Source organism: Argentina silus (genome assembly GCF_951799395.1).
Source record: "Argentina silus genome assembly, chromosome: 7".
Taxonomy (NCBI): domain Eukaryota; kingdom Metazoa; phylum Chordata; class Actinopteri; order Argentiniformes; family Argentinidae; genus Argentina; species Argentina silus.
Window position 1 is genome coordinate 16781036 of NC_139661.1, and position 27570 is coordinate 16808605.

Below are 27570 nucleotides of genomic sequence, written 5' to 3' on the forward strand. Positions count from 1 at the left end.
AATAACGTACAACATTATCTACGTTTTTGTAAAAGAGTTCATACACTGTGGAGGGATGTAATTGAATTCCAACTGGGAATAAATGAAATACTGCTGCTTCGCCAAATGGTATCATTGGCTGTCAGATCTAGACAGGGTCTGAAATTTGTCAAGTGCAAGAGGTAGAAGTGTTGACGTTCTGTTCTATTCTGTGTTGCGAGTGAAAGGAATGTGCAAGACAGCGAAGTTTGAAGTTTGAAGATGTTGAAGTTTGGTTTGTTGCAAATAGCTGCCTGCGAGTTTTAAAAACTCTGCTATATGACAGCTCCCACGCCCCGCAATCCTTGGGCTTCAACCTTAAACCATAATGTTTTGATACTGTCTTTGCATCAACTTGTCATCTAGTATGCTTCAAACTGTATTAACTGTATCCATTGTGCTTCAAACCCCCTAACCACGAACTGTGTTGTTTTCAGTTCAGTGCTAGGACAGGAACAGGTCATACATTATTTCAGGGCTACATTGAGAACTTGTTTTGCATGTACTGAGTTGTACAGGCAAGTTATTTACTGACATGTCAAACAACTAGACCTATAGTTAGATTACACTTCCAGTCCCCGCCTCCTCAACCCAAGGCTATATTCAGTCAAAGTCACCTCTTCTGGCTTCTATTGTTTCTGTTTTTTATTTTATTTAACTGCCTAGGTAAAGGTCTAGTCATTCATGCACCAAGAGCCAGAGTGTGTTGATGTCTCTCTGTTCTCTAGGTTACCAGGATGGTGGACACAAAGCATGTCTTCCAAATTTCTGGGATCAAGAGCCCCCAGAAGAAGGGAAAGTTGCTCCATGGAATCCAAAAACTGCGAGGGAAATACATTGGTGGCTCTGTAAGTATAAGGATGGTTGGTATAAGGACTTACATTTAATATGGGAAGTCACATTGAGGAATACCTCTTTTACAAGGGAGACCTGCAAACTAGGTCTTTCTGCAGACCTGAAATCAACTCAGTGAACAGCCCTGTGAATTGCTATTACTCTATACTGTTTGTATTTATGAAAGCTGTATACTGACTATTGCAGCCAGCCTTGTCTCTGAAAACAATATGCTCCTTAGCAGCATAGCAGCTACATGACAAATGTATGATAACATCTTGGCACAGTGGACCTGTCAGGGGAGGCTCATTGTAATGCATGGAATGGAATTAGGAATGGTATTACACACAATGGTGTTTGATAGCATTCCTTATTCCAATCCATGTATAACAATGAGCCCATCCTCCGATTTCTACCTCCACCAGCCTCCCCTGGTATCTGTATCCAGGCAAAGGTTGCAGTTAAATTAGACATTGAGTGCACAATGACGATTGCATTCAATAATCAGTGCTCAGTGCGTCTCCCAAGTGTACCCCCACTCCCCTTCCCCTCCCCTCCCCTCCCCTCCCATCCACTCCCCCCTCATAAGCAGAAAATAGCATGCAAGGCTGCCATTGACAGCATTGTAAAGCACCTGTCATACAATTCATTCAGAGAAAGATTAACAGTAGGTGATTAGCCCTGAATAATGAACCTAATTGGTTTCTGATGTTGGGATGTAATTTTATCCTTGCCCTCAATTGCCTCTTTTTATAGTTACTGTATAGTAACTACATTCCCAGAGGAGCAAAATGTGCTGCAAATGTCTTAACCCTTTTCCCCCTCACAAGAAAGGATACTCAGATTTCTTTTAAAGTTGCATTTCAGGTTTAGCACTGTTTTGCATTGTGTAGCAGACAACCTCTGACTTGTTAATCCCCCGTGACAAGCATCTAGTTGTGTCTTTTGCAGTACTTCACCAAATATTCCCGGCTTGAATTTTCCTCTCTGTCATGCTTTTCATCCCATATCTTCTCCATTGTTCTCCGCTGGTGTACTGTATGTGTTGTGCCCTGCAGTCGTTGAGTTGTAAAGGTTTCCTTCATCTTCCAGGTCTACAGAGAAGGCACCACCCATCTTATAGTCACCCGTACCCTGCCCAGAGAGAAGTTCCTGTCAGCCTGCGCTGGAGGTGAGTGATGGTGGTGATGATGATGATGATTCTGATGATGCTAATGATAATCATGATGACGATGATGATGAAGACTACAATAATGATGATGGTGATCATGATGATGAAGACTAATATTGATGATCACGATGACGGCGACAATAATCATGATGATGATGGAGACTATGATGATGATGATGATGACAGTTTTATTTCTAGCCTATGACAGGATTGTTTTTCTGAGATCCTGACATTTCTCTTCTCCGTCTCTGTCAGGGAAGTGGATCGTGACTCCGGAGTATGTGTTGGACAGTGTTAAGAATAGAGCATGGCTGCCTGAGGGACCCTATGAGCTGAACGTAGCCTATCGGACCCCCGGGGCCTCTAACCCAGCGCGGGTGTGGAGGGAGAGGGTGGCCAGCGGTGCTCTGACCGGGGCTTTTGAGGGCTGGGTGGTCCTTATGATGATACACAACCCCTATCGCAGAGACCTCTTCACACGGTGAGGAGGGGTCCCTGTAAGGCCTCTCTAGAATGAGGGGATGAGGATGGTTAAGAACAGTGACACTCAATCCTGGTCCTGGAGAGTCACAGTGCTGCAGGCTTTTGTCCCAGCTCAGCAGTGACGCACCTGACTCACCTAATCAAGGTCTTGATGATCAGTTGATTATTTCAATCAGGTGTGATGGCACTAGGCTAGGCCAAAAAAAGGAGCCAATGTCGCTCTCCAGGACCAGGATTAAGTGTCACTGGTAGTGGACGGTGATGATATAAACAGATTTGTCGGAACCTTTTTATTTATTTTTTTATTTGTCCTTTCTTTATTCAGGGAAGTCCCTTTGAGACCAATGTCTCTTTTTCAAGGGTGCCCTGATTACAACATATACACACATCACTAGTATTTACATCAAGATTTTAAAAGGACACAATTTACACAGGCAATACCATTTTCTTTTTACAGGCAACATATCAATTATAACAACAGCACTCCTCCACTGAGGAATCCTTAATCGGGTTCCTAAAAGATCTCTGATTTGTACAATATAGCAATATATCCATGAATTGATTCATTTAAATCATATTTTTTTCTTCTTCAGGATCCTGAAAGCGGGGAAGGCCAAAGTGTACTTCTCCCCACCTCCCCTCTCCAAAGTAGAACTTACACACGTCCTGGTCAGACATGTCACAGAGCATGTGAAGCTCCAGAATGCACCCTGCTACTCCTTGAACCACATAGCCAAACATCTGTTTTGGGTACATGAGCAACACTTGTTCCCTAAGGCCCCTATGCCATTTTGTGTTTCTACAACAATTATTTATGCATTGACTGGGGAAGGGGGGGCTACAGACTTTGACAATTTAGCACATCCGTAGTCCCAGATTAATGAAAACATATATTTTTTTTAAATATATTTTGAATAGAACACATGTGTAGATATGGGGTCAAACTGGCTACACGAGCCCCAAGAAGACCACTCCGAGGACGACTCAAAAAAACAACCGCAGAAGCACCCAGAGGAACCAGATAAGCACCCACAGGAACCACAGCAGTACCCGGAAGAGATCCCACAGGAACCACAGCAGTACCCAGAAGAGATCCCACAGGAGTCAGTGTCAACGGAAGCCAATGACAACCTCTTCTCAGCGCTGGAAACGGAGCTCCGGGACTACGTCTCTAAAGTAGAGGTGGGGGAACATGTTCTTTCAGATCTCTCTAATATGTTTCAAAGTACTAGAGGACAAGACACCAATCATTTCTGTTTCCTCCGGGTGAAAACGTTTGCGAATGTCGGGAACCCACAATGGTCAGTTCTCGTTGTGATAATGACTACCCTGACTGCGTATGTGACACATATTTTGACGTCTCGCTTTCAGCAAGGGCAGAACAGTTTTGCTGAACTCTTCCTGGAGTTCCGGAGCTACAGTGTTCCCAAGACACGCTCTCAGGTACGTAGATCTGCCCAGAGCACATTTAATACATCCCGCCATACATGAGGATCTTACAACTGTAAAATGAGCGTTTCATTTCGTCTAGCAGATCAGGTCATTCAATTTCCTTTTGTGTCAGGCGCTTCGCTTTAAGGTGACAGTTGGTGCAAGGACGCATCATATCCGGGTCACCTGATTTAACCAATGTTGTCACCAGGTTGGGGAGACGTGATTGGCAGACCTATTAAGCATACTCTCCACTGTCCTGTCAATGCCTTCCCGAGTGGACTTCACTAAGATTGCTATTTATTAACGCTCATGTCCTTCTTTTTTTTTAATTCCTGAACTCTATATTCAAGTAGCCAATAAGTGACAGTAACCAGGATGACCTCATCATCCTCTGACACACACTACGACTCTACTCATTACCCTTCTCTTCTCCTTTTCATCCATATTTTTACATTTAAGCTTTTATCCAAAGTGACTTGTGATAAGTACAAGTAAGTGAATCAACTGTAAGTCATTGTAAGTACAACTTTTGATAAGAACAAGTGCCACCTTTTACTGGTAATCCCCCCCCCTCCCTACAGATCGTTGGAGTGTGTAACGTACAGACTCTCCTAGAGTGTGGTTTGTTTTCTGAGGCCTTGGATGAGATCCTGGGCTCTCTTCAGCCAGGGATGCTACCCCCAGTGCCATACCTCCAAACCCTGATGCAGCATGCTCTGCAGGTTAGACCAGCCAGACTGGCTCCCTTCGACCCTTCCCTCTTTCCTCCCCCCTTCCCTCCCCTCCCCCCCTTCCCTCCCTTCCCCCCTTCAAACCAGCCCTCAGGGCCTAATAAGACAGCTCTGAGGGAAGTTAAAGGTTTAGTGTTTGTGCTCAGAGTGAGTGTCTGTTGCATGGCATTTCAATGCAATGAATTTAAATTACTATTCAATTGTATGTGGTGTGTCTATTTTCACTGAGGGTTTTTCTCAATCCTTGAATTGGAATTTTTAGATCTCTTCCTGAATTGGTTGAATTGAAATATTATAATTCATGCCTATCTTGCCTCTTATATTAATATTATAAAACATCCCTCTCTTGCCTCTCATCTCATGGCTCCTCTTCCCTGTTCAGGGTGAGGCTACACCGTACTTCCTGTGCACCTTCCGGAAGGTTCTCCATACAATGTTACAATGCAATACTCCCTGGGGCATCCAAAGCACGGTCAAGTACTTCACACAGGTGCTGCAGTGCCCTGAGTGCAAGAACGGACTCTGGCCTTTCCTCCAGACCTCCGTCAGGTATATCCTCTACTATACTCTTCACCTGAGCTTGTCATAGACCCTACAGCCTGTGTCATTGTCCTTGTGCCATAAACAAACAACAACAAATTTAATTGCATTTGACATTCCAACACATACATAATTTACTCATCACCTGAGCTTGCTATAGTACCAATGGCTGGCCTAATATTGTATGGCACAGTCCTACCATTGTTAAGAATGATTGGATTCAGGTGTGATGTGTGAGTCACAGAGATTAGATGAGATCACCGGTGTTTACGGTGTACAGTCAAATAATGGCCATTGTTCTATATCTGTATTTCCTCCTCTGTTTTTTTCTCCATCACCAGGTACTGCATGGCCAGCGAGTCCACCTGTCACTCACTCCATAGCCCCGCCTCCCCAGAGCTGCTCCATTTCCATGGCGACCTGCAGGCATTCGTGCTCAAGCTTTTCCAGTGTGAGATTCACTCAGCTAAAACCAGGTACAGTTAGCACTACAGCCTACTCTATGGCTGTTGAGGCTGGTGGAGGTAGAAATCTGAGGACTTTGAAGAATCTAAAATATAAAACATATTCTGGTTTGTTTAACACTTTTTTGTCTACTACATAATTCCATATGTGTTCCTTCATAGTTTTGATGTCTTCAATATTAATCTACACTGTAGAAAATAATAAAAAATAAAGAAAAACCATTGAATGAGAAGGTGTGTCCAAACTTTTGACTGGTACGGTATGTATTGCATATATATAATATATATATAACAAATAATATAATTTTGCTATAATAATAATATGCCATTTAGCTGACGCTTTTATTTATCCAAAGCAACTTACATTGCAATGAGTGCATACATTTTTCAGTATATATGGTCCCAGCAGGACCGTCCTCCGATTTCTACCTCCACCAGCGTCCCATGCTCTCTGGTAATAAGTATCCCAATCAAGTCATAACACATACTGTACTGTAGACCTAGACAGACATTGTACACATTTACCCATTGAGAGTTGTTATTAATAAGTTAGGAATTATCAGGATAATATTTGTTTAATCCAGGAAAACTTTTCCCTTCCTTTTTGGCTTCTTACCAATCAGAGCGGTTCATTCAGCTCACTTACTTGGAAACAGTTTAGACTGTATTTCTAATCAAGATGGCGCTCCATGAAAACAGCACTGACACCGAATCCTTATTCATCCCTCTGTCCTCAGAGAGACGGGGGGCTCGCGGCCATCCGTCCTCTACGGAAGCTTCTGGAGCATGTGGGAGCGTACTACGCTGGGCTCCAGGCCCGTCCTGCAGCTCACACAGCTCGTGGTCCAGGCCTCGGAGTGGGAACTGTCTACCTGTCAGGTACACCGGGGCTCAACCTCACCTAGGGCTCAACCTCACCTGGGGCTCAACCTCACCTAGGGCTCAGCCTCAACTGGGGCTCAGCCTCACCTGGGCTCAACCTCACCTGGGGCCAGCCTCACCTGGGGTCAGCCTCACCTGGGGCCAGCCTCACCTGGGGTCAGCTTCACCTGGGGTCAGCCTCACCTGTGTCCCTGTATTGTTGTCTCCTGCAGGGAGAGACGACGGACAGGGCCAGGAGACAGGAGCTGCGGATGACCCTCCAGGACACGGTGTCTGTGGTGGTGGAGTACTGGTGTCAGGAACACAGCCGCCTCAACCGTAGCCTGGTGGAAAAGAGCCTGGAGGACCTGGCCGAACACATCGCCATCCTCTGCCAGGGTACGGTACTACAGCCACAGACTGATTACTCTGTGCTAGAGATGGGGACATGGAACCTGAATTGATAATGCCCAATGCATATACATCTTAAAGAATGCAGTGTCTGCTGGGTTAGCTGCACTGGGACCATTAAGAAGCTAGGTGTATTGATACTGTTGTTGCATGAACGTAGCATTCACACACGATATGATGTCATTGAGAGAATGACCCATCTAGCCAGAGTGTTTTCTATCCCCTGTTCTAGAACGGAATGGTACGTCATCATTCCGTCTGTGTGTTCTCCTCCTCCAGACCTGCCATCTGACGTTCTCAGAGACTTTGTTCCCAGCATCCCCTCTACGAGGTTGCAGCTTGTCACGGCCGACGCCATCTTCAGGAACGTGTGCTGCAGGAACGGCCTCACCGTGGGAACGGAACCCCTCTCGTTACTGAAGATGGTACGCACCGTAAACAAACCTCCTGCTTGTACCCTTTACTGTGGCTGTGACTTTCTGATACCATTCCTCATTCCATTCCATGCATTACAATGAGCCCCGTCCTCCGATTTCTACCTCCACCAGCCTCCCCTGGCCTCCACTGCTTTCTACCGCCATCCACCAGTGTTAGGGGGACATGGAAGGGGTTGAAAGAGCCAACCGAACATTCCATCAGACATTTGTAGGATCATTTGTTGTAGTTGAATGTGGCTTGTTTTATGCAGATGTAGTAAATCAGTGGTATGGGGTGTTATGCAGATGTAGTAAATCAGTGGTATGGTATGTTATGCAGATGTAGTGAATCAGTGGTTTGGTGTTTTGAATCTCTTTGTTACAGAGACAGGGCAGCTATTGTGAAGTGATCAGACTATATGCAACAGCTGGGTCTCTTACTCACACAGCTGGTAGCTCTGTGTGTCTTCTTCATCCTCCCCGTATACACATACACACACACACACACACACATACACACACACACACACACACACACACACACACACACACACACACACACACACACACACTCTCAAGCCAATAGAGCCCAAATCTCTCTCATCCTCGCCACCCCCCCAGCCTCACCCCCTGTGTGTGTTTGTGTTTATGTGTGTGCTCTGACAGGTGTCTTCCTACCTGCCTGCCCTGGGGAGACTGTGTGGGCGCAGGCCAGGTGGAAGCAGGGACCCCCGGGCAGACAGCAGGGGTCCGCGGCCTGTGACTGAACCCACCTCCCACAGCTGGACCAGCCAGGGGTCTGGGTCAGGGTGAGTACTGTCCATCTGTCTGTCTGTCAGTCTGTCGACACTGTCTGCCTAACCGTCTGTCTGTCTGTCTGTTTGTTTACCTCTCTGTCTGTCTGACGCCCCTCTGGGGACCTCTACCCCAGTCAAGCTACACAGAGAGTAGCATGGCTACGTAGCCCAGCCAGTCATCCTCCCTGAGGGGGGCGGAGAGGAGGGAAGCTGTTGGGAGAGGATACGAGTGTGGAGGGGAGAGAAGATGTAGGGGGAGGAGAGTGAAAAAAAGAGGGATGGAAGATGGAAAATGAACACCTGGTGAGGGAATAAGAGGGGTGCGAGCGTGTGGGCAAAGGAGGGAGGGAGGGAGAGAGAGAGAGAGAGAGACACACACACACTTACACACACACACTTACACACACACACACACACACACACACACACACACACAGACAGGGGTCTCGTTGAGGTCAGAGTGGAATGGCATCGCTGGGCATGCCTGTGGCTCGTCACGTCACTCTGTATGGGAGCTGACAGGAGAGGTGCAGGGAGGAGGGTAGAGCCCCATGGCTAGACTGATCTGGACAGGCAGACAGACAGCTAGCCCCCTTACCCCCTCACCTCTGCCCGCGCCCCCTACCATGCAGCTGCTGTGCTGCTGGCATGGAGATGGGCAGGCGCCACTGGGGAGGGGGTTCATACCAGGGCTAGTGGTTTACTCACTGACCAGCGACAGCCTCCCTCCCCTCCCCTCCTCACGGACGTACACACACACACACACACATGCTGACCTGCTGTGCCTTTTATTTTTATAAAGGGTTTAATAACGGTTTATAACTAGTTAATAAATCACTTATAACCAATATGTTATACAATTATAAACCATTTACAAAGGGGACCTGAATGGGAACCAGACCGGGACCCCTCCTCTTCCTGTGGTAGCATTAGCTGTCAGTTAACCTAGCGAACGTCTGACGAGGCTGAGGAGATTAATCTGTGTCTGTCTCTGTCTTCCTGTGGTGGTGGTGGGGGCGGTGGGCCAACTTGCCTTGCCTGTCAGGGCACCGGTCCAGACCCAGACCCAGACCCAGGCTGCTGGCAGGCTGGCGGGCTGGTGGGCTGGCGGGAGTCCCTCCATAATTGAAGCCGTGTTTCCTCCCGCTGGCTTAATCAAGCACAGCTTATTGCTTTTCTGTTTCAGCCTGTTTAGGTCTGTCATTACACTGTGTGTGTCGCCTGCCCCGTCACACACGGAGCTAACTGTACCGCAGTGGATCGCTCCAACCCTTCAATTAAACAACTCAGAGCCGGGATTGAGATGGAAATGAACAGTTTATCTGTTGTGAAAGCAATTAAACACAAAACGCAATGTCATTTCAAGAGATGAGAAAATTGTGTTTGCCTGCCTTTGTGCTTGATTCCAGGGAGGGCTTTATGTGACAATCACTGGGGTGTGTGGGCGGGTTGGTTGGATGGGGGGGGGGGGGGGGGGGGTAATGCATTAAATTAGGAATTGTATCAAACACCTTCATACCATTCCTCATTCCATGCATTACAATGAGCCCGTCCTCCAATTTCTACCTCCATCAGCCTCCCCTGGTGCATGCAGTATTGGTTTTCCACGTGGGTGTTTTGTGCTGGTTGGTTTGTCAGTGCTCACTGCCCCAGGCCATGAAATGATAGTAAGGCCAGAGTGACAGAGTGCTGGTCCCCTAAGGTGGACCACAGGGGAATGACAGAGGGTGGGCTTGCCAAGTGTTGTCTATTGCCAGCTAATGTGGAAATGGGACTTATGGGTTAAGTGAGATTATATGAGAGCATCCTTTGCTCTCGCTTCCTCCTCCCGTTTCTCTCTCTCTCTCTCTCTCTCTCTGTCAGGCGCACACACACACTCTCTCTCTCCACATCTCTTCACAGACTTGTCCCTGCTAATAACAAGCTACGTGACAGGACGCGTGTTCCTTTCCCACTGCTGGGAGATTCTTCCTGGGTTCTGAACAACCCAATTACCAGGGAACAAGCGGCTTCCCTGTAGCAAGCATGGCTCTCCCCTTCCCTGTCACACACACACACACACACACAGACACACACTGTCAAGCCCACGTCAGACGTCCTGCAGGCAGATCTCCTATACCCACACACAGGAGTACTGACAGCGCACAGCTATTAGCGTATAGTAGCTTTGAAGAATCTACACTCAAGTCTTATTTATTTATTCCCCCTAATATGATTTTTTTCCCCCCATTGCAGTTTGTGTTTTATTCACTAAGTGGGAGAGAAACTGCTATGGAGAAGGAAAGGTGACGTTTATGAAGTCTCTGAAGGGAATACAGTAGATGTAGGATAGATGGAGACGTGTGTGGTAGCCGCTGTATTGCTGGGGGTCCTTATCCAGGCAGGGGGTCCTTATCCAGGCCATGACAGTTTGATTGACATGGTCATCAAGCTGATTACTCACTGCGCTGGGGGAAAGTATGGGACGTACTGCGTGAATGTACAGTTTTTAAAAATGTTGTATTTTGTTATTTTATGTGTGTTTTTGTGTCTTGTAAGCCATGGATGCCAAATGAACATAATAAATGACAATAAAGCTTTTAAACTTGAACTTTGAACTTGAAGAGGGCCCTTCCATAGCCTACTGTTAATAGTGTTTGTTTTATGTTCCTGCGATCTACTGAACATTGCTGTGAATATCATTTCATCTATGAGAACAATGGAGTGTTTCTGGGATCTTATGATTGTTGTTGATGCTGTCAGAGAAGACCTCTGACTCCCCTGCCTCCTGTCTCTACCCAGAATGCTGAGTGTTCTCAATAACGGAACAGGCCCGCCGAAGGAGAACATCCCCAGAGGTCTGCACAAAGTCAACGCAGCAGGTAAGACACACACACACACACACACAGCGCTATAAGCTGCACATTTGCAAGACGCTGACTTTGTATGGACTGATGCACAAGACTAGGTCATCAATATCTAATGCGTGATCGCCCTGTCATCAGTTTGGGCTTAATGAACGGTACATAATGTATGTATGTAGCAATTGATTAGCATATGCTAGCACAGCCCTTCAGTCAGCTGTACATGTAGGCTTTTGGTCATGTGGGTACAGTATGTGGTTGGAGGGTGAATTCAACGCAATCACTTATTTTCCGAGTTTGTATACTCCTTAAGCACGCTTCCAACATCCTCATTGAAATTCCACACTGTGCTTATTTTTTGTCTCTTTCCATATTGTTGTGTGTGTTAAAACACAGATAAGTGAAGGAGACAGAAACAATGGGAGTTAACACCAACAAAAACCAACAAACACACACAGGTACACACAACGGTCCTCTGATCCCCCCCAGTTTAAGAATATTAAATGCGGCAATTAGGACCGAGCTGTGAAAGTGAGCGACTGTGTGTAACTTCCTGCAATTAGAGACTTGGCACTCTGTGTGAACTCTCCAAGGTGTCGGTGTTCATATCTCCTCCCTCCACCTGATCAGAAAGGCCCCACGCCGGAGTGAGGGAGGGAGGGAGGGAGGGCAGAGGCAGGAGAGACTCAAGGCTGTTCGCATGTGTTGTTTTTCCACTACGTGATCTCTATACCGATGTGGTTGGCATAAATTTTTGATGAACCATCGGCACATCCTCTCCTCTTGCTCTTTCCCTCCTCTCTCTTTCTCTCCCACACACACACACACACACACACACACACACACACACGCACACACATGCACACACACATATCTCAGCTTGCTCTCCTATGTGCTACTTTTCTATGCAGCATATCTGCAGCTTCACGGCCACTCGTCTGCTCCCCTCAAGCAGCTGAGAGGGCTATGGGCAGGTGATGTGTGTATCTGTGTCTGCTCTATCTTCGCCCTGACAGCCTCCACAATCTCCATGAAAGTTCTGTATATCAAATACAGCAAGTATATATCACATCATCCTTGTCACACTGCAGCATTCTTGGGTATAGGTAAACCAGCAGCAGCTACAGTAGCAGGTGAGGCTGGTGAAGGCAGAAATCGGAGGACTGGCTCCTTGTAAATCCATGGAATGAGGAACGGTATCAAACACGTGCGTTGAGCCTCTCCTCCGTTTCCAGCCTCCGCTGCTGCTGTCGCTCTCCCAGAGTCCAAAAAAGACCCTGATACTTGGCTCCGCCATCAAAACAAACAGCGTTGTCATTGGATATGTGCGCCAAGCAGCGTTTGGGGAACCAGCTCGCCAAGCGACACTTACCTGGAGTGCAGAGAGAGAGGAACAAAGTGTGACGCTTGGTGAAATAAAGAGCAACACATTAATTGAACTTTTTCTATTAAAGAGAGAAACCGGGGGGGATTTATGGAAGAGGACAGACGGGTTTATCCTTTTCGTGCTTGTAAATGCTGAGCATGCAATTACCCCTTATAATGGAGGCGTTGTGTCCAAATTGAAGCCATTAAAGTGATTTAACAGTGCGTGGATTGGGCCTGGCATTTGCGAGGATATGTACACATGGAGAGCTGTGGAATGGGTGTTCAATCACAGCGTTTTAGAGCCGCTAATGGCAGTATGTACGGCGTGGAGAACGCTGACCTGCCACTGTGCTGAACAACTCATTAAGGGCAGGCTTTGACGCCATTCTAGAATGTGTTGTTTGTTTGGTTGTTTTTAAAAAAATAAATAATGTATGTGTCATTTTAATCTGTTCTAATTGATTTTTAGTTTTTTGGGGGGGGTATTGGATTTTTTTTCTTTCTCCCTTTTTGTTTATTGATTTGTTTTGGGCCGGTTTTTTAGTTTTTCATAAAAAAAATTGTTTTAAAAAAAAAAAAAATATATATATAATCTGAAAATATTAAGATTTGTCTTATGATATTCGCCAACATAACATCAGAAGCCGCTTGTGTCCGCCATTTTGATTAAAGTGCAGTGTGTTCTCCTAGTGCAGTGAGGGACTTTGGGCACGGACCAGTAACACAGAAAGGAGGGCGTGCCTTTTGGGTCACGGTTCTGCTTCGGGACACTCCGAGACCAGATTTCGATCCGCCAGTCTCAGTACATTCTGGACTCCCCACTGAAATTCTGACTCTGTCAGTTGGACGAGACGCACCGTTCCGCATTCCATCCAAACACATAACTGAGCAAAGACGGGATCCATTTTGTATTTCCGGTGCTGGAGAGAGAGAGAGAGAATTTGGCAGAGTGACTGTGTTTTGGTTGCACTGGCAAGAGGAGAGATTTTTACGAGATGGCGTTTGGGTGTCGTAGAGCTGCTGTAAAGCACTGACTGAGGTACAGACGATTGTTAAACCTATGCAGCAACAATCCAAGCTGTGTTTCATCTTTTGCGTTTTAAGAAAAATAAACGGAACCGTTCCCGGAAGCTACGGATAAACAGCATCTCCGTTTCCCTTTGCCTGCCCTTCAACCTGGTGTGAATGACATTTCATGCATCTTATGTTGCCTTAAAGACACAAGAAGACAGTGCTGCTGAATGGTAGAGGGCACTTTCAATATCTCTCTGTTGTTCAATGGTGTGAAAGGCAGCGAGACTTTTCCTCTCTACTCCTCTACTTCTCTCTGTCTTTTTCTCTCTCTTTCTCTCTCCTACCACTCTTTCTTCTCCTGCTTCTCTCTCCTTTTCTCCCTCTCCCCCCATCTCCATATCTTTCCTTTTTTCCTTCTCTTCTTCCTCTCTTCCCTCTCCCCATGCCCTCCCCTGGTCTGATCTTCAGTACTGGAGTGAAGTGTGTCTGTGTACAGACAGACAGCCAACCAGGCAGGCAGGCAGGCAGACAGGCGGACGGGCAGGCAGGCGGACAGGCGGACGGACGGGCAGGCAGGCAGGCAGGCAGGCGTCCTGGGGAGAGCTAGTAAAGTGTTTTGCAGTCCTGTATTATCCTGGCGAGCACAGAGCCACTCATGCTTGGCCTTTTACTCTCCTCTGAAGTTCAGCCCTACATTAACAGAGGAGTTACTGGCCCTCCTAATGTATTCCTGATTTAATATTGTATCAAAAACAGAGCGAAAGGAGGAGGGGGAGGGAGGGAGAGAGGAAGGGGCATCGGGGGGTGGAAAATGTAAATAAAAGCCTTCAGAGGCTTTTGTGGCCGTGTGTTGTAGTTTGCTGATTAAATATCACGTGGTACATTGGTAATGCCCAGTGGAGCTTTTGAACCCTGGATGTGTGAACAATCCTGTTGGAGGCTTTGTGTTTGGGCTCTGTACCATAACTTCCTCTACTGGAACAATACCGGACAGGAAGACAGGAAGGCGCTTTACACACACACACACACACACACACACACACACACACACGCGCGCGCGCCTGTCTGTTATTAACTTTGTGGGGCTTTGGTGTGGAAATTCACTCCGTCCAAAAAAAGAGGAGACTGAGGAGGAGGAGAGGAGCCCATCTTTGAGATGTTTTTTTCTTTCTTTCTTTTTTGGGGGGGGGGTCTCCCCCTTTCTCATCTCCTCTTAAATCGCTTTCTCATTGGAGGGTCCTCTTTTTTTTTTTTTAGGTCAGGTTTTTTTTGGGTCGTTGGGGACATTTCTCCAGCATGTTATTGGTGTGCGCACCTCGCGAGGGACAACGGACGCCAGGACACACCCTAATTTTGGTTTCTCTCTCTCTTTCTTTCTTTTCTCCTCTCTCCTCTGTCCGTTCTCTCCGTCCTTGGCAAAGGAGAGACGCTGCTCCACAGAGCCTGCAAGAAGAACCAGGTAGAGACGCTGCTGCATATCCTGGCACTTCCTGGGACGGATGTCAACGTAAAAGGTAGGTCTCCTCACCCCTGCTCTCCCTCCTCTCTCTCTCTCTCTCTCTCTCTCTCTCTCTCTCCCTTCTCTCTCTTGCTCTTCCCTCTCTCCCTCCTCTCCCGCCACCTTCCCGTTCACTTTTAGGGCGCCGAGGTGCGATTTAACGTCGGTAAAAGCGAGGGAAGAAAAGAGGAGTGTGTGCGTCATCGTCGGTGTAACCTTTAGCTAAAATGCGAAGGGTGTGTCTTGGCGGCGCAGGGTGGGTTTGGGGCTATAGATTTATAGCCACTTTGCCAAGCGAAACGCACGCCCTCTGATATTTACAACAGCTGTTTTTACCCTTTTAGGGCACATATAATCACTATAATAACGCCTCCTCTTTAGTCCCTGTAAATATATAATGTATACGTTAACATTGTTTGAATTATTTTTCCTATTCTTAATCGCCGGGATGAGGGAGGGAGGGAGATAGGAGAATGGACGGGACAGAATGAAGGGATGGAAATGGAGAACGAGAGGGATGAATAGTTTGAGTTTAATCTTCATCCTGTGGCGACATGGAGCATAACTACGTCCCATAAGCTGAGGCCTCTCTGCTCTCTGAGACAGAAAACACACGAGTTTTGCCTGCGATATATATATTTTTCTTTTTCATGGAATAATATGCTACACCGCTTCCACACAATATAGATTCAGAGGGGCTTAGTTTGCCTTCAGATCGTCGATATAGATATGGAGAGAGAACTTTCTGTGTTTTGTAAGAAGTGAAGCTCGAGAAGTATTGATGGAGAAGGTTTGATTTTTGGAATTAAAGCGTCTGACGATATTAACGATGCAATGTGTCAATGTGCGTTCATGCTCGTCTCCAAGTCTTCATATCATGTTTTTCGCAAGTTACAAATATTAAAAAAAAAAGCTGATACTGGTACTAATGTCAATATTCTTTTAATGACTTGACTTTGCGTGTGTGTGTGTGTGTGTGTGTGTGTGTGTGTGTGTGTGTGTGTTATCCCTCAGACCATGCAGGCTGGACTCCCCTGCATGAAGCCTGTAACCATGGCAGCAGTGCGTGCGTAGAGGCCCTGCTGCTCCACTGCCCCGCCCCTCACCTGAACAGCCAGGTGGGCGGAGTCAGCCCCCTGCATGACGCGCTGCTCAACGGACACATGGACATCGCCAAGATGCTCCTGCAGCACGCTGGTCAGTCACACACACACACACACACACACACACACACACAGACACACACACACAAACCGTTGTCACTGGGCCTCAGAGGCCTAACAGTCCTATGCTTGCTGTCTCAAATCTAAATCATCTTTCCAATCTACCATCACCCCCCAACCACACACACACGCACACACACACACCCCCCACACACACATTCTCCTCTAAGCTTTCCCTCTCTTCGTCTCTGTGCTCCATTGCAGCGTCTGTCCAAGCCTATTACCCATCCTCTCATAAAATGTCTGTTAATGTCTTTCTGAAGAGATTAGAAGAGTCAGGTTCTGCCGCTTGTGAAATTCACACGCTGGTTTGTGGGAAAATCTGTCACAACAGAAATAGTGTGTGTGTCTGGGTGTTTGCTTGCCACATGCAATCGCTGTTTGGGAGCTTTGAAGTGAGTGTGACGTGTGTCAAAACGGAGGAGAGGATGACATAGCTGTGGTGGTGGGTGGGTGAGGGGGGCTAGACGTGTGTGTGTGTCTGTGTGCGTGTGTGTGTGTGTGTGTGTGTGTGTGTGTGTGTGTGTGTGTGTGTGTGTGTGTGTGTGTGTGTGTTGCCAGGGTAGACAGACAGCTTTGAACAAGACTCCCATGCTAGGTAGACGTTCTCCCAGCCGCCCTTGCCACTACTCTGCTCACTCTCCAGTTTGACTAATTATAGTTAATTTGATTCGGCTTTCCCATTAACACATGTACATATTCTGTCCTCAAAATAAATTAGATGGGGATTGTTTGGTCCCGGTGAGGAAACCGAAGAGTGAGGCGACAGGAGAGAAGGAGCAAATTAAAAGAGGTCAGAAGAAGAGGCTGTTTGTAAAATTAGAAGCGAATGAGAGAGAGAGAGAAGGGGAAAAGGAGGAAGAGAGGGGGGGAGATTGAGAGAGGCAGAGGGGATGAAAAGAGAGAGAGAGAGAGAGAGAGTGAGTGTGTAAATGAGGGCTGTCAGGGTAGCAGACATCTGTGTGTGTTTCTGTGTGTGTGTGTGTGTATGTGTCTGTCTGTCTGTCTGTCTGTCTGTCTGTCTGTCTGTCTGTCTGTCTGTCTGTCTGTCTGTCTGTCTGTCTGTCTAGGACACCTCAGTGTTGCTCCTGCAGGCCCAGGTCTGGGAGTGTCTGAGGGGGGTAGATGGAGCAGCAGTAATGAGAGCGTGCTCCTAATTTGACACGGCTCACTTTCCTTCTACGCTGGTATGTTTTATAACCTCGCGTAGTGTCTATGTCTTTACTCCTTGACTAGATGTAGATCTAGCCTTTACTGGTACAAACAAATTTCTGCAGGTCCCCAAGAACACACTAGCCTCCATCATTCTTGAATGGAAGAAGTTTGGAACCACCAAGACTCTTCCTATAGCTGGCCACCCGGCCAAACTGAGCAATAGGGAAAAAGGGCCATCATCAGGGAAGTAACCAAGAACCCAATGGTCAGTCTGACAGAGCTCCAGAGTAACTCTGTGGAGATGGGAGAACCTTCCAGAAGGACAGCCATCTCTACAGCACTCCACCAATCAGGCCTTTATGGTACAGTGGCCAGACGGAAGCCACTACTTAGTAAAAAGCACATGACAGCCCGCTTGGAGTTTGCCAAAAGGCACCTAAAGGACTCTCAGACCATGACAAACTATGGTCTGATAAAACCAAGATTGAATTATTTGGCCTGAATGCCAAGCGTCACTTCTGGAGGAAACCAGGCACCGCTCATCACCTGGCCAATACCATCCCTACGGTGAAGCATGGTGGTGGCAGCATCATGCTGTGGGGATTTTTTCCAGTGGCAGGGACTGGGAGACTAGTCAGGATTGAGGGAAAGATGAATGGAGCAAAGTACAGAGAGATTGATAAAAATCTTCTCCAGAGCGCTCAGGACCTCAGACTGGGACCCGATCGAAAATCTCTGGAGAGACCTGAAAATAGCTGTGCACCGACGCTCCCTATCCAACCTGACAGAGCTTGAGAGGATCTGCAAAGAAGAATGGGAGAAACTCCTCAAATACAACCAAGCTTGTAGCGTCATACCCAAGAAAACTTTAGGCTGTAATCGCTGCCAAAGGTGCTTCAACAAAGTACTGAGTAAAGGGTATGAATACTTATGTAAATGTCATATTTCAGTTTTTTATTATGGGGTATTGCGTGTGTATTGATGAGGGGGAAAAATAATGTAATCCATTTTAGAATATGGCTGTAACACAACAAAATGTGGAAAAAGTGAAGGGGTCTAAATACTTTCCGAATGGTGTGTGTGTGTGTGTGTGTGTGTGTGTGTGTGTGTGTGTGTGTGTGTGTGTGTGTGTGTGTGTGTGTGTGTGTGTGTGTGTGTGTGTGTACATACATATTCTAAAAAGGATTCAATTATTTTGTTCCCCTCATGTACACCTTTTCATGGTGGAGGTGGTGTAATGGTGTGGGGAATGTTTTCTTGGCACACTTTGGGCTTCTTAATTACCAATCAATCATCACTTGAACGCCACGGCCTATTTGAGTATTGTTGCTGACCATGCATTCAATTTACCCATCTTCTAATGGTTACTTCCAGCATGATGATGCATCATGTCACAAAGCAAAAGTCATCTCAAACGTCGTTTCATGAACATGACAATGAGTTCAGTGGTCTTCAGTGGCCTTCCTAGTCACCAGATCTGAATCCAATAGAACTCCTTTGGGATTGGTAGAACGAGAGATTCACAGTTTGAAAGTGCACCTGAAAAATCTGCAGGAATTTGCGTGATGCAATCATGTCATCATGGACCAGAATCTCAAAGGAATGTTCCCAACATCTTGTGGAATCAATGCCACAAAGAATTTAGGCTGTTTTTAGAGCAAAGGGAGGCCCTACCTAGTATTAGTTTAGTGTTCCTAATAAAGTGTTGACTGAGTGTGTGTGTATTTATATACACAATACATAATCTATACATATGTATGCATAAACAAAAACAAAATACAATATAGACAATATAAACTGACATTTAGGCATTGATAAAGAAACATCTACGTTGCTGTGTGCTAAGCTAACTTTCCTCCAGGTCCAGGATACACCCACCCACCCCCCCCCACCATTCTCTCCCTCTGCTGTGTTGTTATTTCCTGCAGCCAGGCTGAGCTGCCAGGCCATGGTCAGAGAAGGCAGCACTGACACTGGCAAACTGGCAAGGCCTTTCTATAGGAGGCTTCTCCCCCATAATAATCACCCTGGTCGGAGGCCACTAGGAGGGGAGGGAGGGAGGGAGGCTGGTGGAGGGGGTGGGGAGGAACGGATGGCCCCCACCCTCGACCCTGGGGTGCTGGCAGAGAAAGCATGCCATGGCTGAGGGCAAGGCTTCCCCTCCCTATTCTGCTCAAGGCTGGCCCGCACGACCCTGTCTGTTTGTGTGTGTGTGTGTGTGTGCGCGCGTGTGCCCGCTCTGTGTGTATGTGTATGCGAGTGTGTGTGTGTGCCTGCTCCGTATGTGTGTGTGTGCCTGCTCCGTGTGTGTGTGTGTGTGTGCTTGCTCCGTGTGTGTGTGCCCACGCCCCGTGCCCCCTCCTCGGCTGGCTGGGAGTGTTTAATTTTGCAGGATGGCCAGAGCGTTCCTGATTGGAATGGAAAATGACCTGGAGCCCTGGCTCAGCCCCTGTGCGGAGGCGTGGAGCAGGAAGAAAAGAGCCTTCAAGCTGTCACTATCCACTCTGCTCCCCTAATCTCTAATGACGTTGGCTCAATACAGCCGCCTGTGTTAGTAGGCAGACCCAGTCCGCTTAGATGCCCCCCAAAATCCAGTCTCTTTTTAGGCCCGGCAACAACACAACTGCAAAGTTGTTCAGGTTGGGCCTTTTACACCTAGGTCAGTCACAGTGAAGTGTGTGTGTGTGTGTGTGTGTGTGTGTGTGTGTGTGTGTGTGTGTGTGTGTGTGTGTGTGTGTGTGTGTGTGTGTGTGTGTGTGTGTGTGTGTGTGTGTGTGTGTGTGTGTGTGTGTGTGTGTGTGTGTGTGTGTGTGTGTGTGTGTGTGTGTGTGTGTGTGTGTGTGTGTACTTTTTCCCAGTCCTCTTCTCTATTAGAGCAGTTGCAAAACTGTTTAATTGAGGACAGTGAGAGTTACACGTCTCTTCCGCTGTTGTTTGTTTGTGTTCGTGACACCAGGCACATTCATCAGCTCTGCTGCCTGCTCCCGCCCTCTCTCTCCCACTCCCCCTCTCCACATCTCCCACCCTCTCTCTCCCCCCTCCCCCTCTCCCTCTCCACGTCTACCGCCCTCTCCACCTCTCCCTCTCTCCGCCCTGCTCCCCCTCTCTCCCCAGCCAATCCCTCCGAGTTTTACTGAATTAATGTGTGTGGAGCTGAAAGGCGTCATCAGTTTGGCGGTACAGGAAACAACACGGTCCCCTCAGACTACTGCGGGCGCTGGAGTGTCACACATTCAGTCAGGCAGAGCTGCAGACACCCGCACGCGCGTGCTGGGGTCCTTCTCTGCTTTTCAAAATGGCGAATAGATGGTGCATTGCTCAGGGTGTGCTCAGTCGTTCTGTTTATCCCTACTGAGACTTGAACCAGCAACCCTCTGGAGATGAGCACCGTCGTGCATCAGAAGGGCCTTTTCCTCTAACTTTATCCTCCTTCCTCTCCCTCCTTTTCTGTTTTGTGAGGTGTTTGTCAGGATTGAGACCGCTGTGTCCCTCAAGAGTACTGCAATGTCTACACCATATACTGTACTGTACTCATCTGTCTCTGTCTCTCTCTCTCTCTTTCTCTCTATCCATCTCTACTTTCTCTCTCTCTATCTCTCTCTATCCATCTCTGCTCTCCCTCTCTGACTGTCACCCCCCCTCTCTCTCTCTATCCATCTCTACTCCCTCTCTCTCTCTCCATCTCTGCTCTCTCTGCTCTCTTTCTCTCTCTCTCTCTACTCTCTCTCTCTCTGTCTGATGGAGTAGAGGAAGAGTGTAGTCTCTCAGTCCCCACTCAGAACACTATTTGTATTGAGACCCCTACCCACTCCACTCTTTGTCCTGTGCTCTCAAGGCTGTGAGTGTGAGAGCTGCTATTTATTCCAAGGATGTGCTTACATACTTCAGTCTGTGGTGTGTTTTGGTCCTGAAGGTTTCTGGCACCCCCCCCCCATCTACCACCACTGCACCCCCTCACCTCCCTGTCTAACACTTTTCTTTTATTACCACTGGCCTTGCTGTGTTTCAGTGTTTTAGTGGGTATCATGGCGGGGGGGGTCTTTTAGAAGAGAGAGAGTAGCACAGGCCAAGGAACTCCTCTGCTCTCCTACATGTGTCTTTTCTATTCTCCCAAAGGCCCAGTAACATTTCTCTCTCTCTCTCTCTCTCTCTCTCTCTCTCTCTCTCTCTCTCTCTCTCTCTCTCTCTCTCTCTCTCTCAGAAAGAGAGAAGTTGTTTAAATCCACATGCAGTGATCCGATTAGAGTTTTGTACTGTATAGCAAGGGGAGGCTGGGGGAGGTAGAAATCGGAGGACGGGCTCATTCTATACCATTGGAACAGAATGAGGAACAGTATCAGACACTGTTGTACAGTAGCTGATTGAGTAGCCTAGTATAGGTCTTACTGTACCTTTCCCCATTGGTCCACTGTTGAGACCAACCCACTGTCTGACTACAGTCATGTGACTAGTCGGGTTGGGCGATATCCACATGTCCTTAGTCACGATATTACTATTAAAATATCATGATATGTGATAACATGGTTCATTGCTGAAGTATGGTAGATATGCCACCCATAGAGGGTACGGGTGGTGTTGTAAATGGTCTGGTGAAACAGAAGAGACATGTTTTCAATGCTAGATGCGCTTTACCTTGCATAAGACAGACACTGCACTTATAGTTAGTACATAGCTGGTGTTTTAAGCCCTTTTACAGACTGTTGTCAATAAAAGAACAATATCACGACATGGTCCAAATATCATGACATGCTCCAAGTATCACAAATTCCTATTCAATGACACTAAAGCGTCTCGCTGTCGATTGTTGAACATTGTCCTAAGGACAGCATTGCTCACTGGTCCTGCAGTGTCATGGCGGCCGTGTGTGTGTGTGTGTGTGTGTGTGTGTGTGTGTGTGTGTGCGTGCGATGTGTGTGTGTGAGCAATGCGTGTGTGCGTCCGTCCGTCTGCGCGACGTGTGTGTGGCAGGTGTACCTGTGGGGCTGATGCCCACTCTCACCGGTCTACTCTGTGGTTTCAGGGGATTACACCGTGGCCATGCCCCCCTCCAGCCTCTAATCTGCCTGTAATCTCTGTCTGCCCAGGCCGCTGTGTGGGTGAGCACCCTGCAGGCCAGAGAGCACTCATTATCTCCGCAAACACACAACCCTATTGGCCTAGAGATACACCCCTGAAGAGAAGGGCACACTTCAGGGGGACGTGTGGATCGTTGGGACACAGAGCCGGTCTCCTGTCTTCCATGCGCAGTGCTTTGGAGAGAGAACCGACAGGATTAACCACAGACCCGGTATGCTGCCTCCATATTGCTTAGGCCCATCCTGTTGTTTTAGATCTATGTGTGTGTGTGTCAAGTAGAGGAGACAAGGAAAGGAGTCTGCTTTAGAATATTTGGATGTGTAGGCTACTGTATGTTCTTTGTTTTCTGTGGTCAGATGACTCTCTGGTATTGTGAGTGTGTGAGTGTGTGTGTTGATGCCTCTGGCCTCAGTTGACACATTCTATGCGTCTGTGTCAGGCGGAAGGGGAAAGAGAGACGGGGATGTTTACTGTGTTGCTGCATCCCTGCCTGTCTGCCTCTGCTCTCACTCCAGACTAGAGAGAGAGAGAGAGAGAGAGAGAGAGAGAGAGAGAGAGAGAGAGAGAGAGAGAGAGAGAGAGAGGGGGATGGAGCAAGCCCTCCCCTCCTCCACTCTCCTCTCGCTTTTAGATTTCTTGTCTTTGCCTGCCCTCTAAAGGCTAGAGGGCTGGCTGCTCCAGTGTGAACTGTGTGTGTGTGTGTCTGTGTGTGTCTGTGTGTGTGTGTGTGTGTGTGTGTGTCTGTGTGTGTGTGTGTCAGTCAGGCTGCATCTAGCTAGTGCAGGCAGCGGTAGCATTCGCAAGGCGTGTGAATTCCCTCTCTCTGCTCCCTCAGAGTGCAAGCCTGAGCATACACACACACACACACACACACACACACAGAAGCGTAATTACCCTTCCTCACGTAATCCCCCAGGTGTTTTATTTATCTCCAGAGCAGCATATCTGACACGTTGTGCCAATACCTGGACTCACTTCAATCACTCTCCGTGATGCAGCAGCCAATATCATACCAAGCCCTGGCCACTCACAACCCCTGTGTGTGTGTGTGTGTGTGTGTGTGTGTGTGTGTGTGTGTGTGTGTGTGTGTGTGTGTGTGTGTGTGTGTGTGTGTGTATATGTGTGTATGTACATGTGTGTGTTTATGTCTGTGTGTGTGTACGAGCGCGCGTGCGTGTGAGTGCGTGTGTGTGTGCCGGGACTAGAGGTGTGAGGTAAAGCACTGACAGCTGTGTATTTCATGGACCATTGTGAAGAGTAGGCAGCCGCTGGTTCCAGGGTCCACTGGGAGGGAGATCTACTCGCTGTTTGCATTCATCATGTTCTACTGGTGACCATATATGCAGGGGGGGAGAGGGGGAGAGAGACTGGCAGACAGGGGGAGAGAGCTAGAGAATAGGGGGGGGGGGCATACAGGCAGACAGGAGTGAAGAGAGGGAAACAGGCTAAGATGGACAGACGGACAGGCAGAGTTCCACTGCATCGCCCCCCACACCATCCCCCGTCTCTCTGTGCCTGTGTCAGGCAGTTTGACATGACGGCTCCACAGAAGGGACCACATCAGGCCCACCACCAGCCTCTACTCTGCCTCTGCCTCCCCCGGCCTTCCCTCTGCCTTCCCCCTAGCCTTCCCTCTGCCTTCCCCCTAGCCTTCCCTCTGCCCCTCCCGGCCTTCCCTCTGCCCCCCCCGGCCTTCTCTCTGCCCCCCCCGGCCTTCCCTCTGCCCCCCCCGGCCTACCCTCTGCCCCCCCCGGCCTTCCCTCTGCCCCTCCCGGCCTTCCCCCTGCCTCCCCCCTAGCTTCTCGTCTGCCTCTCCTGTCCTCTGCCTCCTTTTAACGGTGCTATCGTAAGATAATACTACTGAGAGAGAATGGACATGAAACCAAATCTAGTCTTTTTACATCTGTAAATAAAGAAGAAATTAAAGATGAAAAGATGCATCATTTGGAAAATGTGACACTTCAGGTGTGCCTGTGTTGTATTGACTGAAGAGAGAAATTATTTCCTTTTTGGAGAGTTCTTCCAAAGCCTACTTCTCAAAGGGCTGAGAGAGAGAGAGAGAGAGAGAGAACACAACCCAAGGTTGCACCCCGTCACAGAAAAGACCCAGAGGTGTAGCATTGTGAATAAAAACATCTTACTTAAAAAAAAAAAAGCTTGTCTTCAAGGTCCACTTTGCTTTTGTCTACTTGGCAAAACAGTTTTTCCTCTGCTGTTGGAGTTGATGTTCATCCTTCAGCTCCCCGAAGGCCGTGGCTGAGCTCTGACCTCACACACTCCACAAGCACTCCTGCTCAATGGCTTTAATGGCAAGGCCTAATCAGCATGGAGTGTTTGGATATTGTGACCTGCTGTGAGGAACTTTTCTCCCTATCCATCTCTACTCTCTCTCACTCTATCCATCTCTACTCTGTCTATCTCTTTCTCTATCCATCTCTCTCTATTTATCTCTCTCTCTCTATCCATCTCTACTCTCACACTCTATCTTTTTCTTTATCCATCTCTCTCTCTCTCTCTCTCTCTCTCTCTCCCCCTCTCTCTCCCCCAAGCTGCTTTGATCAAATCTGTGGCTCTTCCGTCCTTGACTGCTGCTCCGACGCTGACCTCTCCGTTGTACATTCCCCCGCTAATGTGAAAGTGTATGTAGATTAACGCCACAATTTATGCAGATTGACTTTTTGCCGCTCGAGCTTGAAGCACTCAGAGGTAGCCGAGCACTGACCTCCCTCTCTCTGGTCCCCGATGACGCGCCATTTCACACAGGTGCTCAGAGCAGCGGAGTCGGCTCGCTGTTGTAAAGAAACACTTGATAGTTTGCGAGGTCCCCACCTCGAGTCATAATGGCAGTGATGGCAGAGGCGGTCTTAAAGGGACATTGCTCGGAGTGCTGATTGCAGTAGTTGTTTTGAATAGGCGATTTTTCTTTTTGATTTGAAAATGACACATAAACAAACAAGCAGTTGTCCTTCCTGGATTTAGACATCATGTTTCGCAAGCCTCTTTTTTCTTTTTAAGTGAAAGCCGGCAGCTTTCCAGCCTGCGCGCTCTCCCTGTCGTCAGAGAGCCGTCACCCAGCCCACAAGTGGCAAGCAGCATAGCGGAGGTTGAACAGTCAAGTGCCATCAAGCGCTGTCTGCTATAGAAATAGGCCGTGTAAAAGCAAACAAAGGACTCACACTTGACTCACACAGCCTACTCCTACAGGCCACGTGTGTTTTGGCTTTTCTTCCACACGGACAAAAGAGAAAGTTAGAATGTAGACGGAGGAAAATGTCAACATTTTAACTGGACTTGTGATAATAAGAGAATGACAGTTTGCGTTGATCGGATTTCCTGAACATGTTCTGTCAGAGGAACTAACGGGAGGGTATGAGGGGTTGAAATCGAACGGGATGTTTGTGTGCGAGTGGTTTACATCATGATGGATGATGGAATTATGGAATTATCCATCAATATAATAATAACAATGGATAATTCCATTCCCGAGCGTTATTCTGCATCACCCTGCTCTCCTGTTGATGGCCATGAACTCATTGGCAGTGAAGTCGTACTCTTAAGTTACATGCTGTATGAATGTGGAGTAGCTCCACTGTTTTCTGTCCGGTCTCCTACTCAGATAATGGCGTTGTTTGCATGTTTTACATTACCTTGTTTAACTGTGGTCTTCTTCTGTCCCCTCATGCCTCTCCTGGTTTGATGTTAACTCTGTCTGCAGTGTTGCATAAGCATGCTACAATGTAACTACGACACCCTGCAGGATACAGGCAGGGGAGGCTGGCGGACTTAGAAATCGGAGGACGGACTCATTGTGATGCATGGAACGGGAGGAGGAATGGTATCAAACCCGTCCTCCGATTTCTACCTCCACCAGCCTCCCCTGGCCTACAGCGTTACAGTCCTTTTACACAAACACCATGTGACCCTTGAGTCAGCCAGTTAATGGTGTCAGCATACGTTAGCAGAGCAGTGAGATAAAGTCCTGCCTCAGTCGCCCTGGGGGTAAACAGCTGGTGTGTGTGTGTGTGTGTGTGTGTGTGTGTGTGTGTGTGTGTGTGTGTGTGTGTGTGTGTGTGTGTGTGTGTGTGTGTGTGTGTGTGTGTGTGTGTGTGTGTGTGTGTGTGTGTGTGTTCGTTCATGCACTATTTATATCTATTGCAATGTCCTCTCATTGACCCATGCAATTTCTCTTCCGCCTTATTTGATAATGTTGCTGCTCAACTTGGCTGCTTGTCAGCGTGGTGTGCGCCATGGTATTATCACTGATACTCAGCTGGCTGGATGCTTGGCTCTGATTAGCCCCAACCTCTCAGACCACAAGCTCACATTTATGACAAGGCCGTGGAACATTCCATTCCATATTACCCCCCGTATTCACAAGATGGTCTTGAGATGATAAATTAAATATTCTGACACAATTTGTCGACCCAAAATTGGAAAAAGGGGAGGGAGGGGTGCTTTGAAGTGGACCTCAGTTACTGCTGTACACTGTGTTGAACTCCCTCTCCCTCCCTACAGGCTCCGCCCTGCTGCAGCAGAGGGACGGGCAAGGCCGCACGGCGATGGACCTGGTCACCGCGGTGACGCTGAGGGAGGAGCTCCGCCGCAGCGCCCTGGCGGGAGACTTGGCCCTTGAGGCCCAGGGGTCAGAGGTCAGGGACCTGCCCTTCCTGGAGGTCTGCTCCTGCCTTCTAGCCTGGCTGCTGGCCTGCTACCTGAAGGAGAGGGGGGCGCCCATCCTCTCCCTCCAGGCCCAGGACCAGCCTCTCTCCCTGGGGGTGAGGCTGGCCAGAGCCCTGGAGGCCCACCCGGCCCAGAAGGTGGCGGAGGGCTGGGGAGACCCACGGCTGGTGAGCCTGTTGGAGGACTTGGAGACCGTGCTGGGGGTGGGGAGGTACCTGGCACAGGTGTGCCCCGCTGTGAGGGAGTGCCAGGGCCCACGCACACGCTTTCTTATCAGCCTGCTGGAGAGGCTAGCTGGAGCAGCGTCTCTCGCATACACACTCTGACCTAAAGGCGCTCTCTCTCACACACACACACACACACACACACACACACACACACACACACACACACACACACACAAAGGCTGATGGGCCACTACTGGACTTTGTATGACTGACAAACACTAAGGCACATAGGAAAGTTGTCACTGCTCTTGTTGTTTTTGCAAAAACGTTATCAGTTGTTAAAAGTTAATAACATATATTTTGAATAAAGATATTTTTTACTGAGA

At 48.1% G+C, this 27570-nt stretch overlaps 1 protein-coding gene across 2 annotated transcripts; it reads left to right on the top strand.

The window, feature by feature from the left end:
* On the top strand, positions 1-27570 carry slf1 (SMC5-SMC6 complex localization factor 1). Of its 2 annotated transcripts, XM_083673337.1 has the most exons (19): positions 1-161; positions 747-866; positions 1945-2023; positions 2279-2504; positions 3100-3256; positions 3425-3688; positions 3878-3949; positions 4522-4662; positions 5054-5220; positions 5553-5687; positions 6413-6554; positions 6770-6935; positions 7227-7372; positions 8030-8172; positions 10942-11021; positions 14807-14899; positions 15898-16080; positions 22346-22548; positions 26853-27061. In XM_083673337.1, the coding sequence occupies exons 2-19, from the start codon at positions 756-758 to the stop codon at positions 26916-26918; spliced, it is 2574 nt and encodes an 857-aa protein (XP_083529463.1). In that variant the 5' UTR covers positions 1-161; positions 747-755; the 3' UTR covers positions 26919-27061. The 2 variants fall into 2 exon arrangements, with proteins under 2 accessions (XP_083529463.1, XP_083529464.1); XM_083673338.1 differs by lacking the exon at positions 22346-22548 and having other exon boundaries at positions 26853-27570.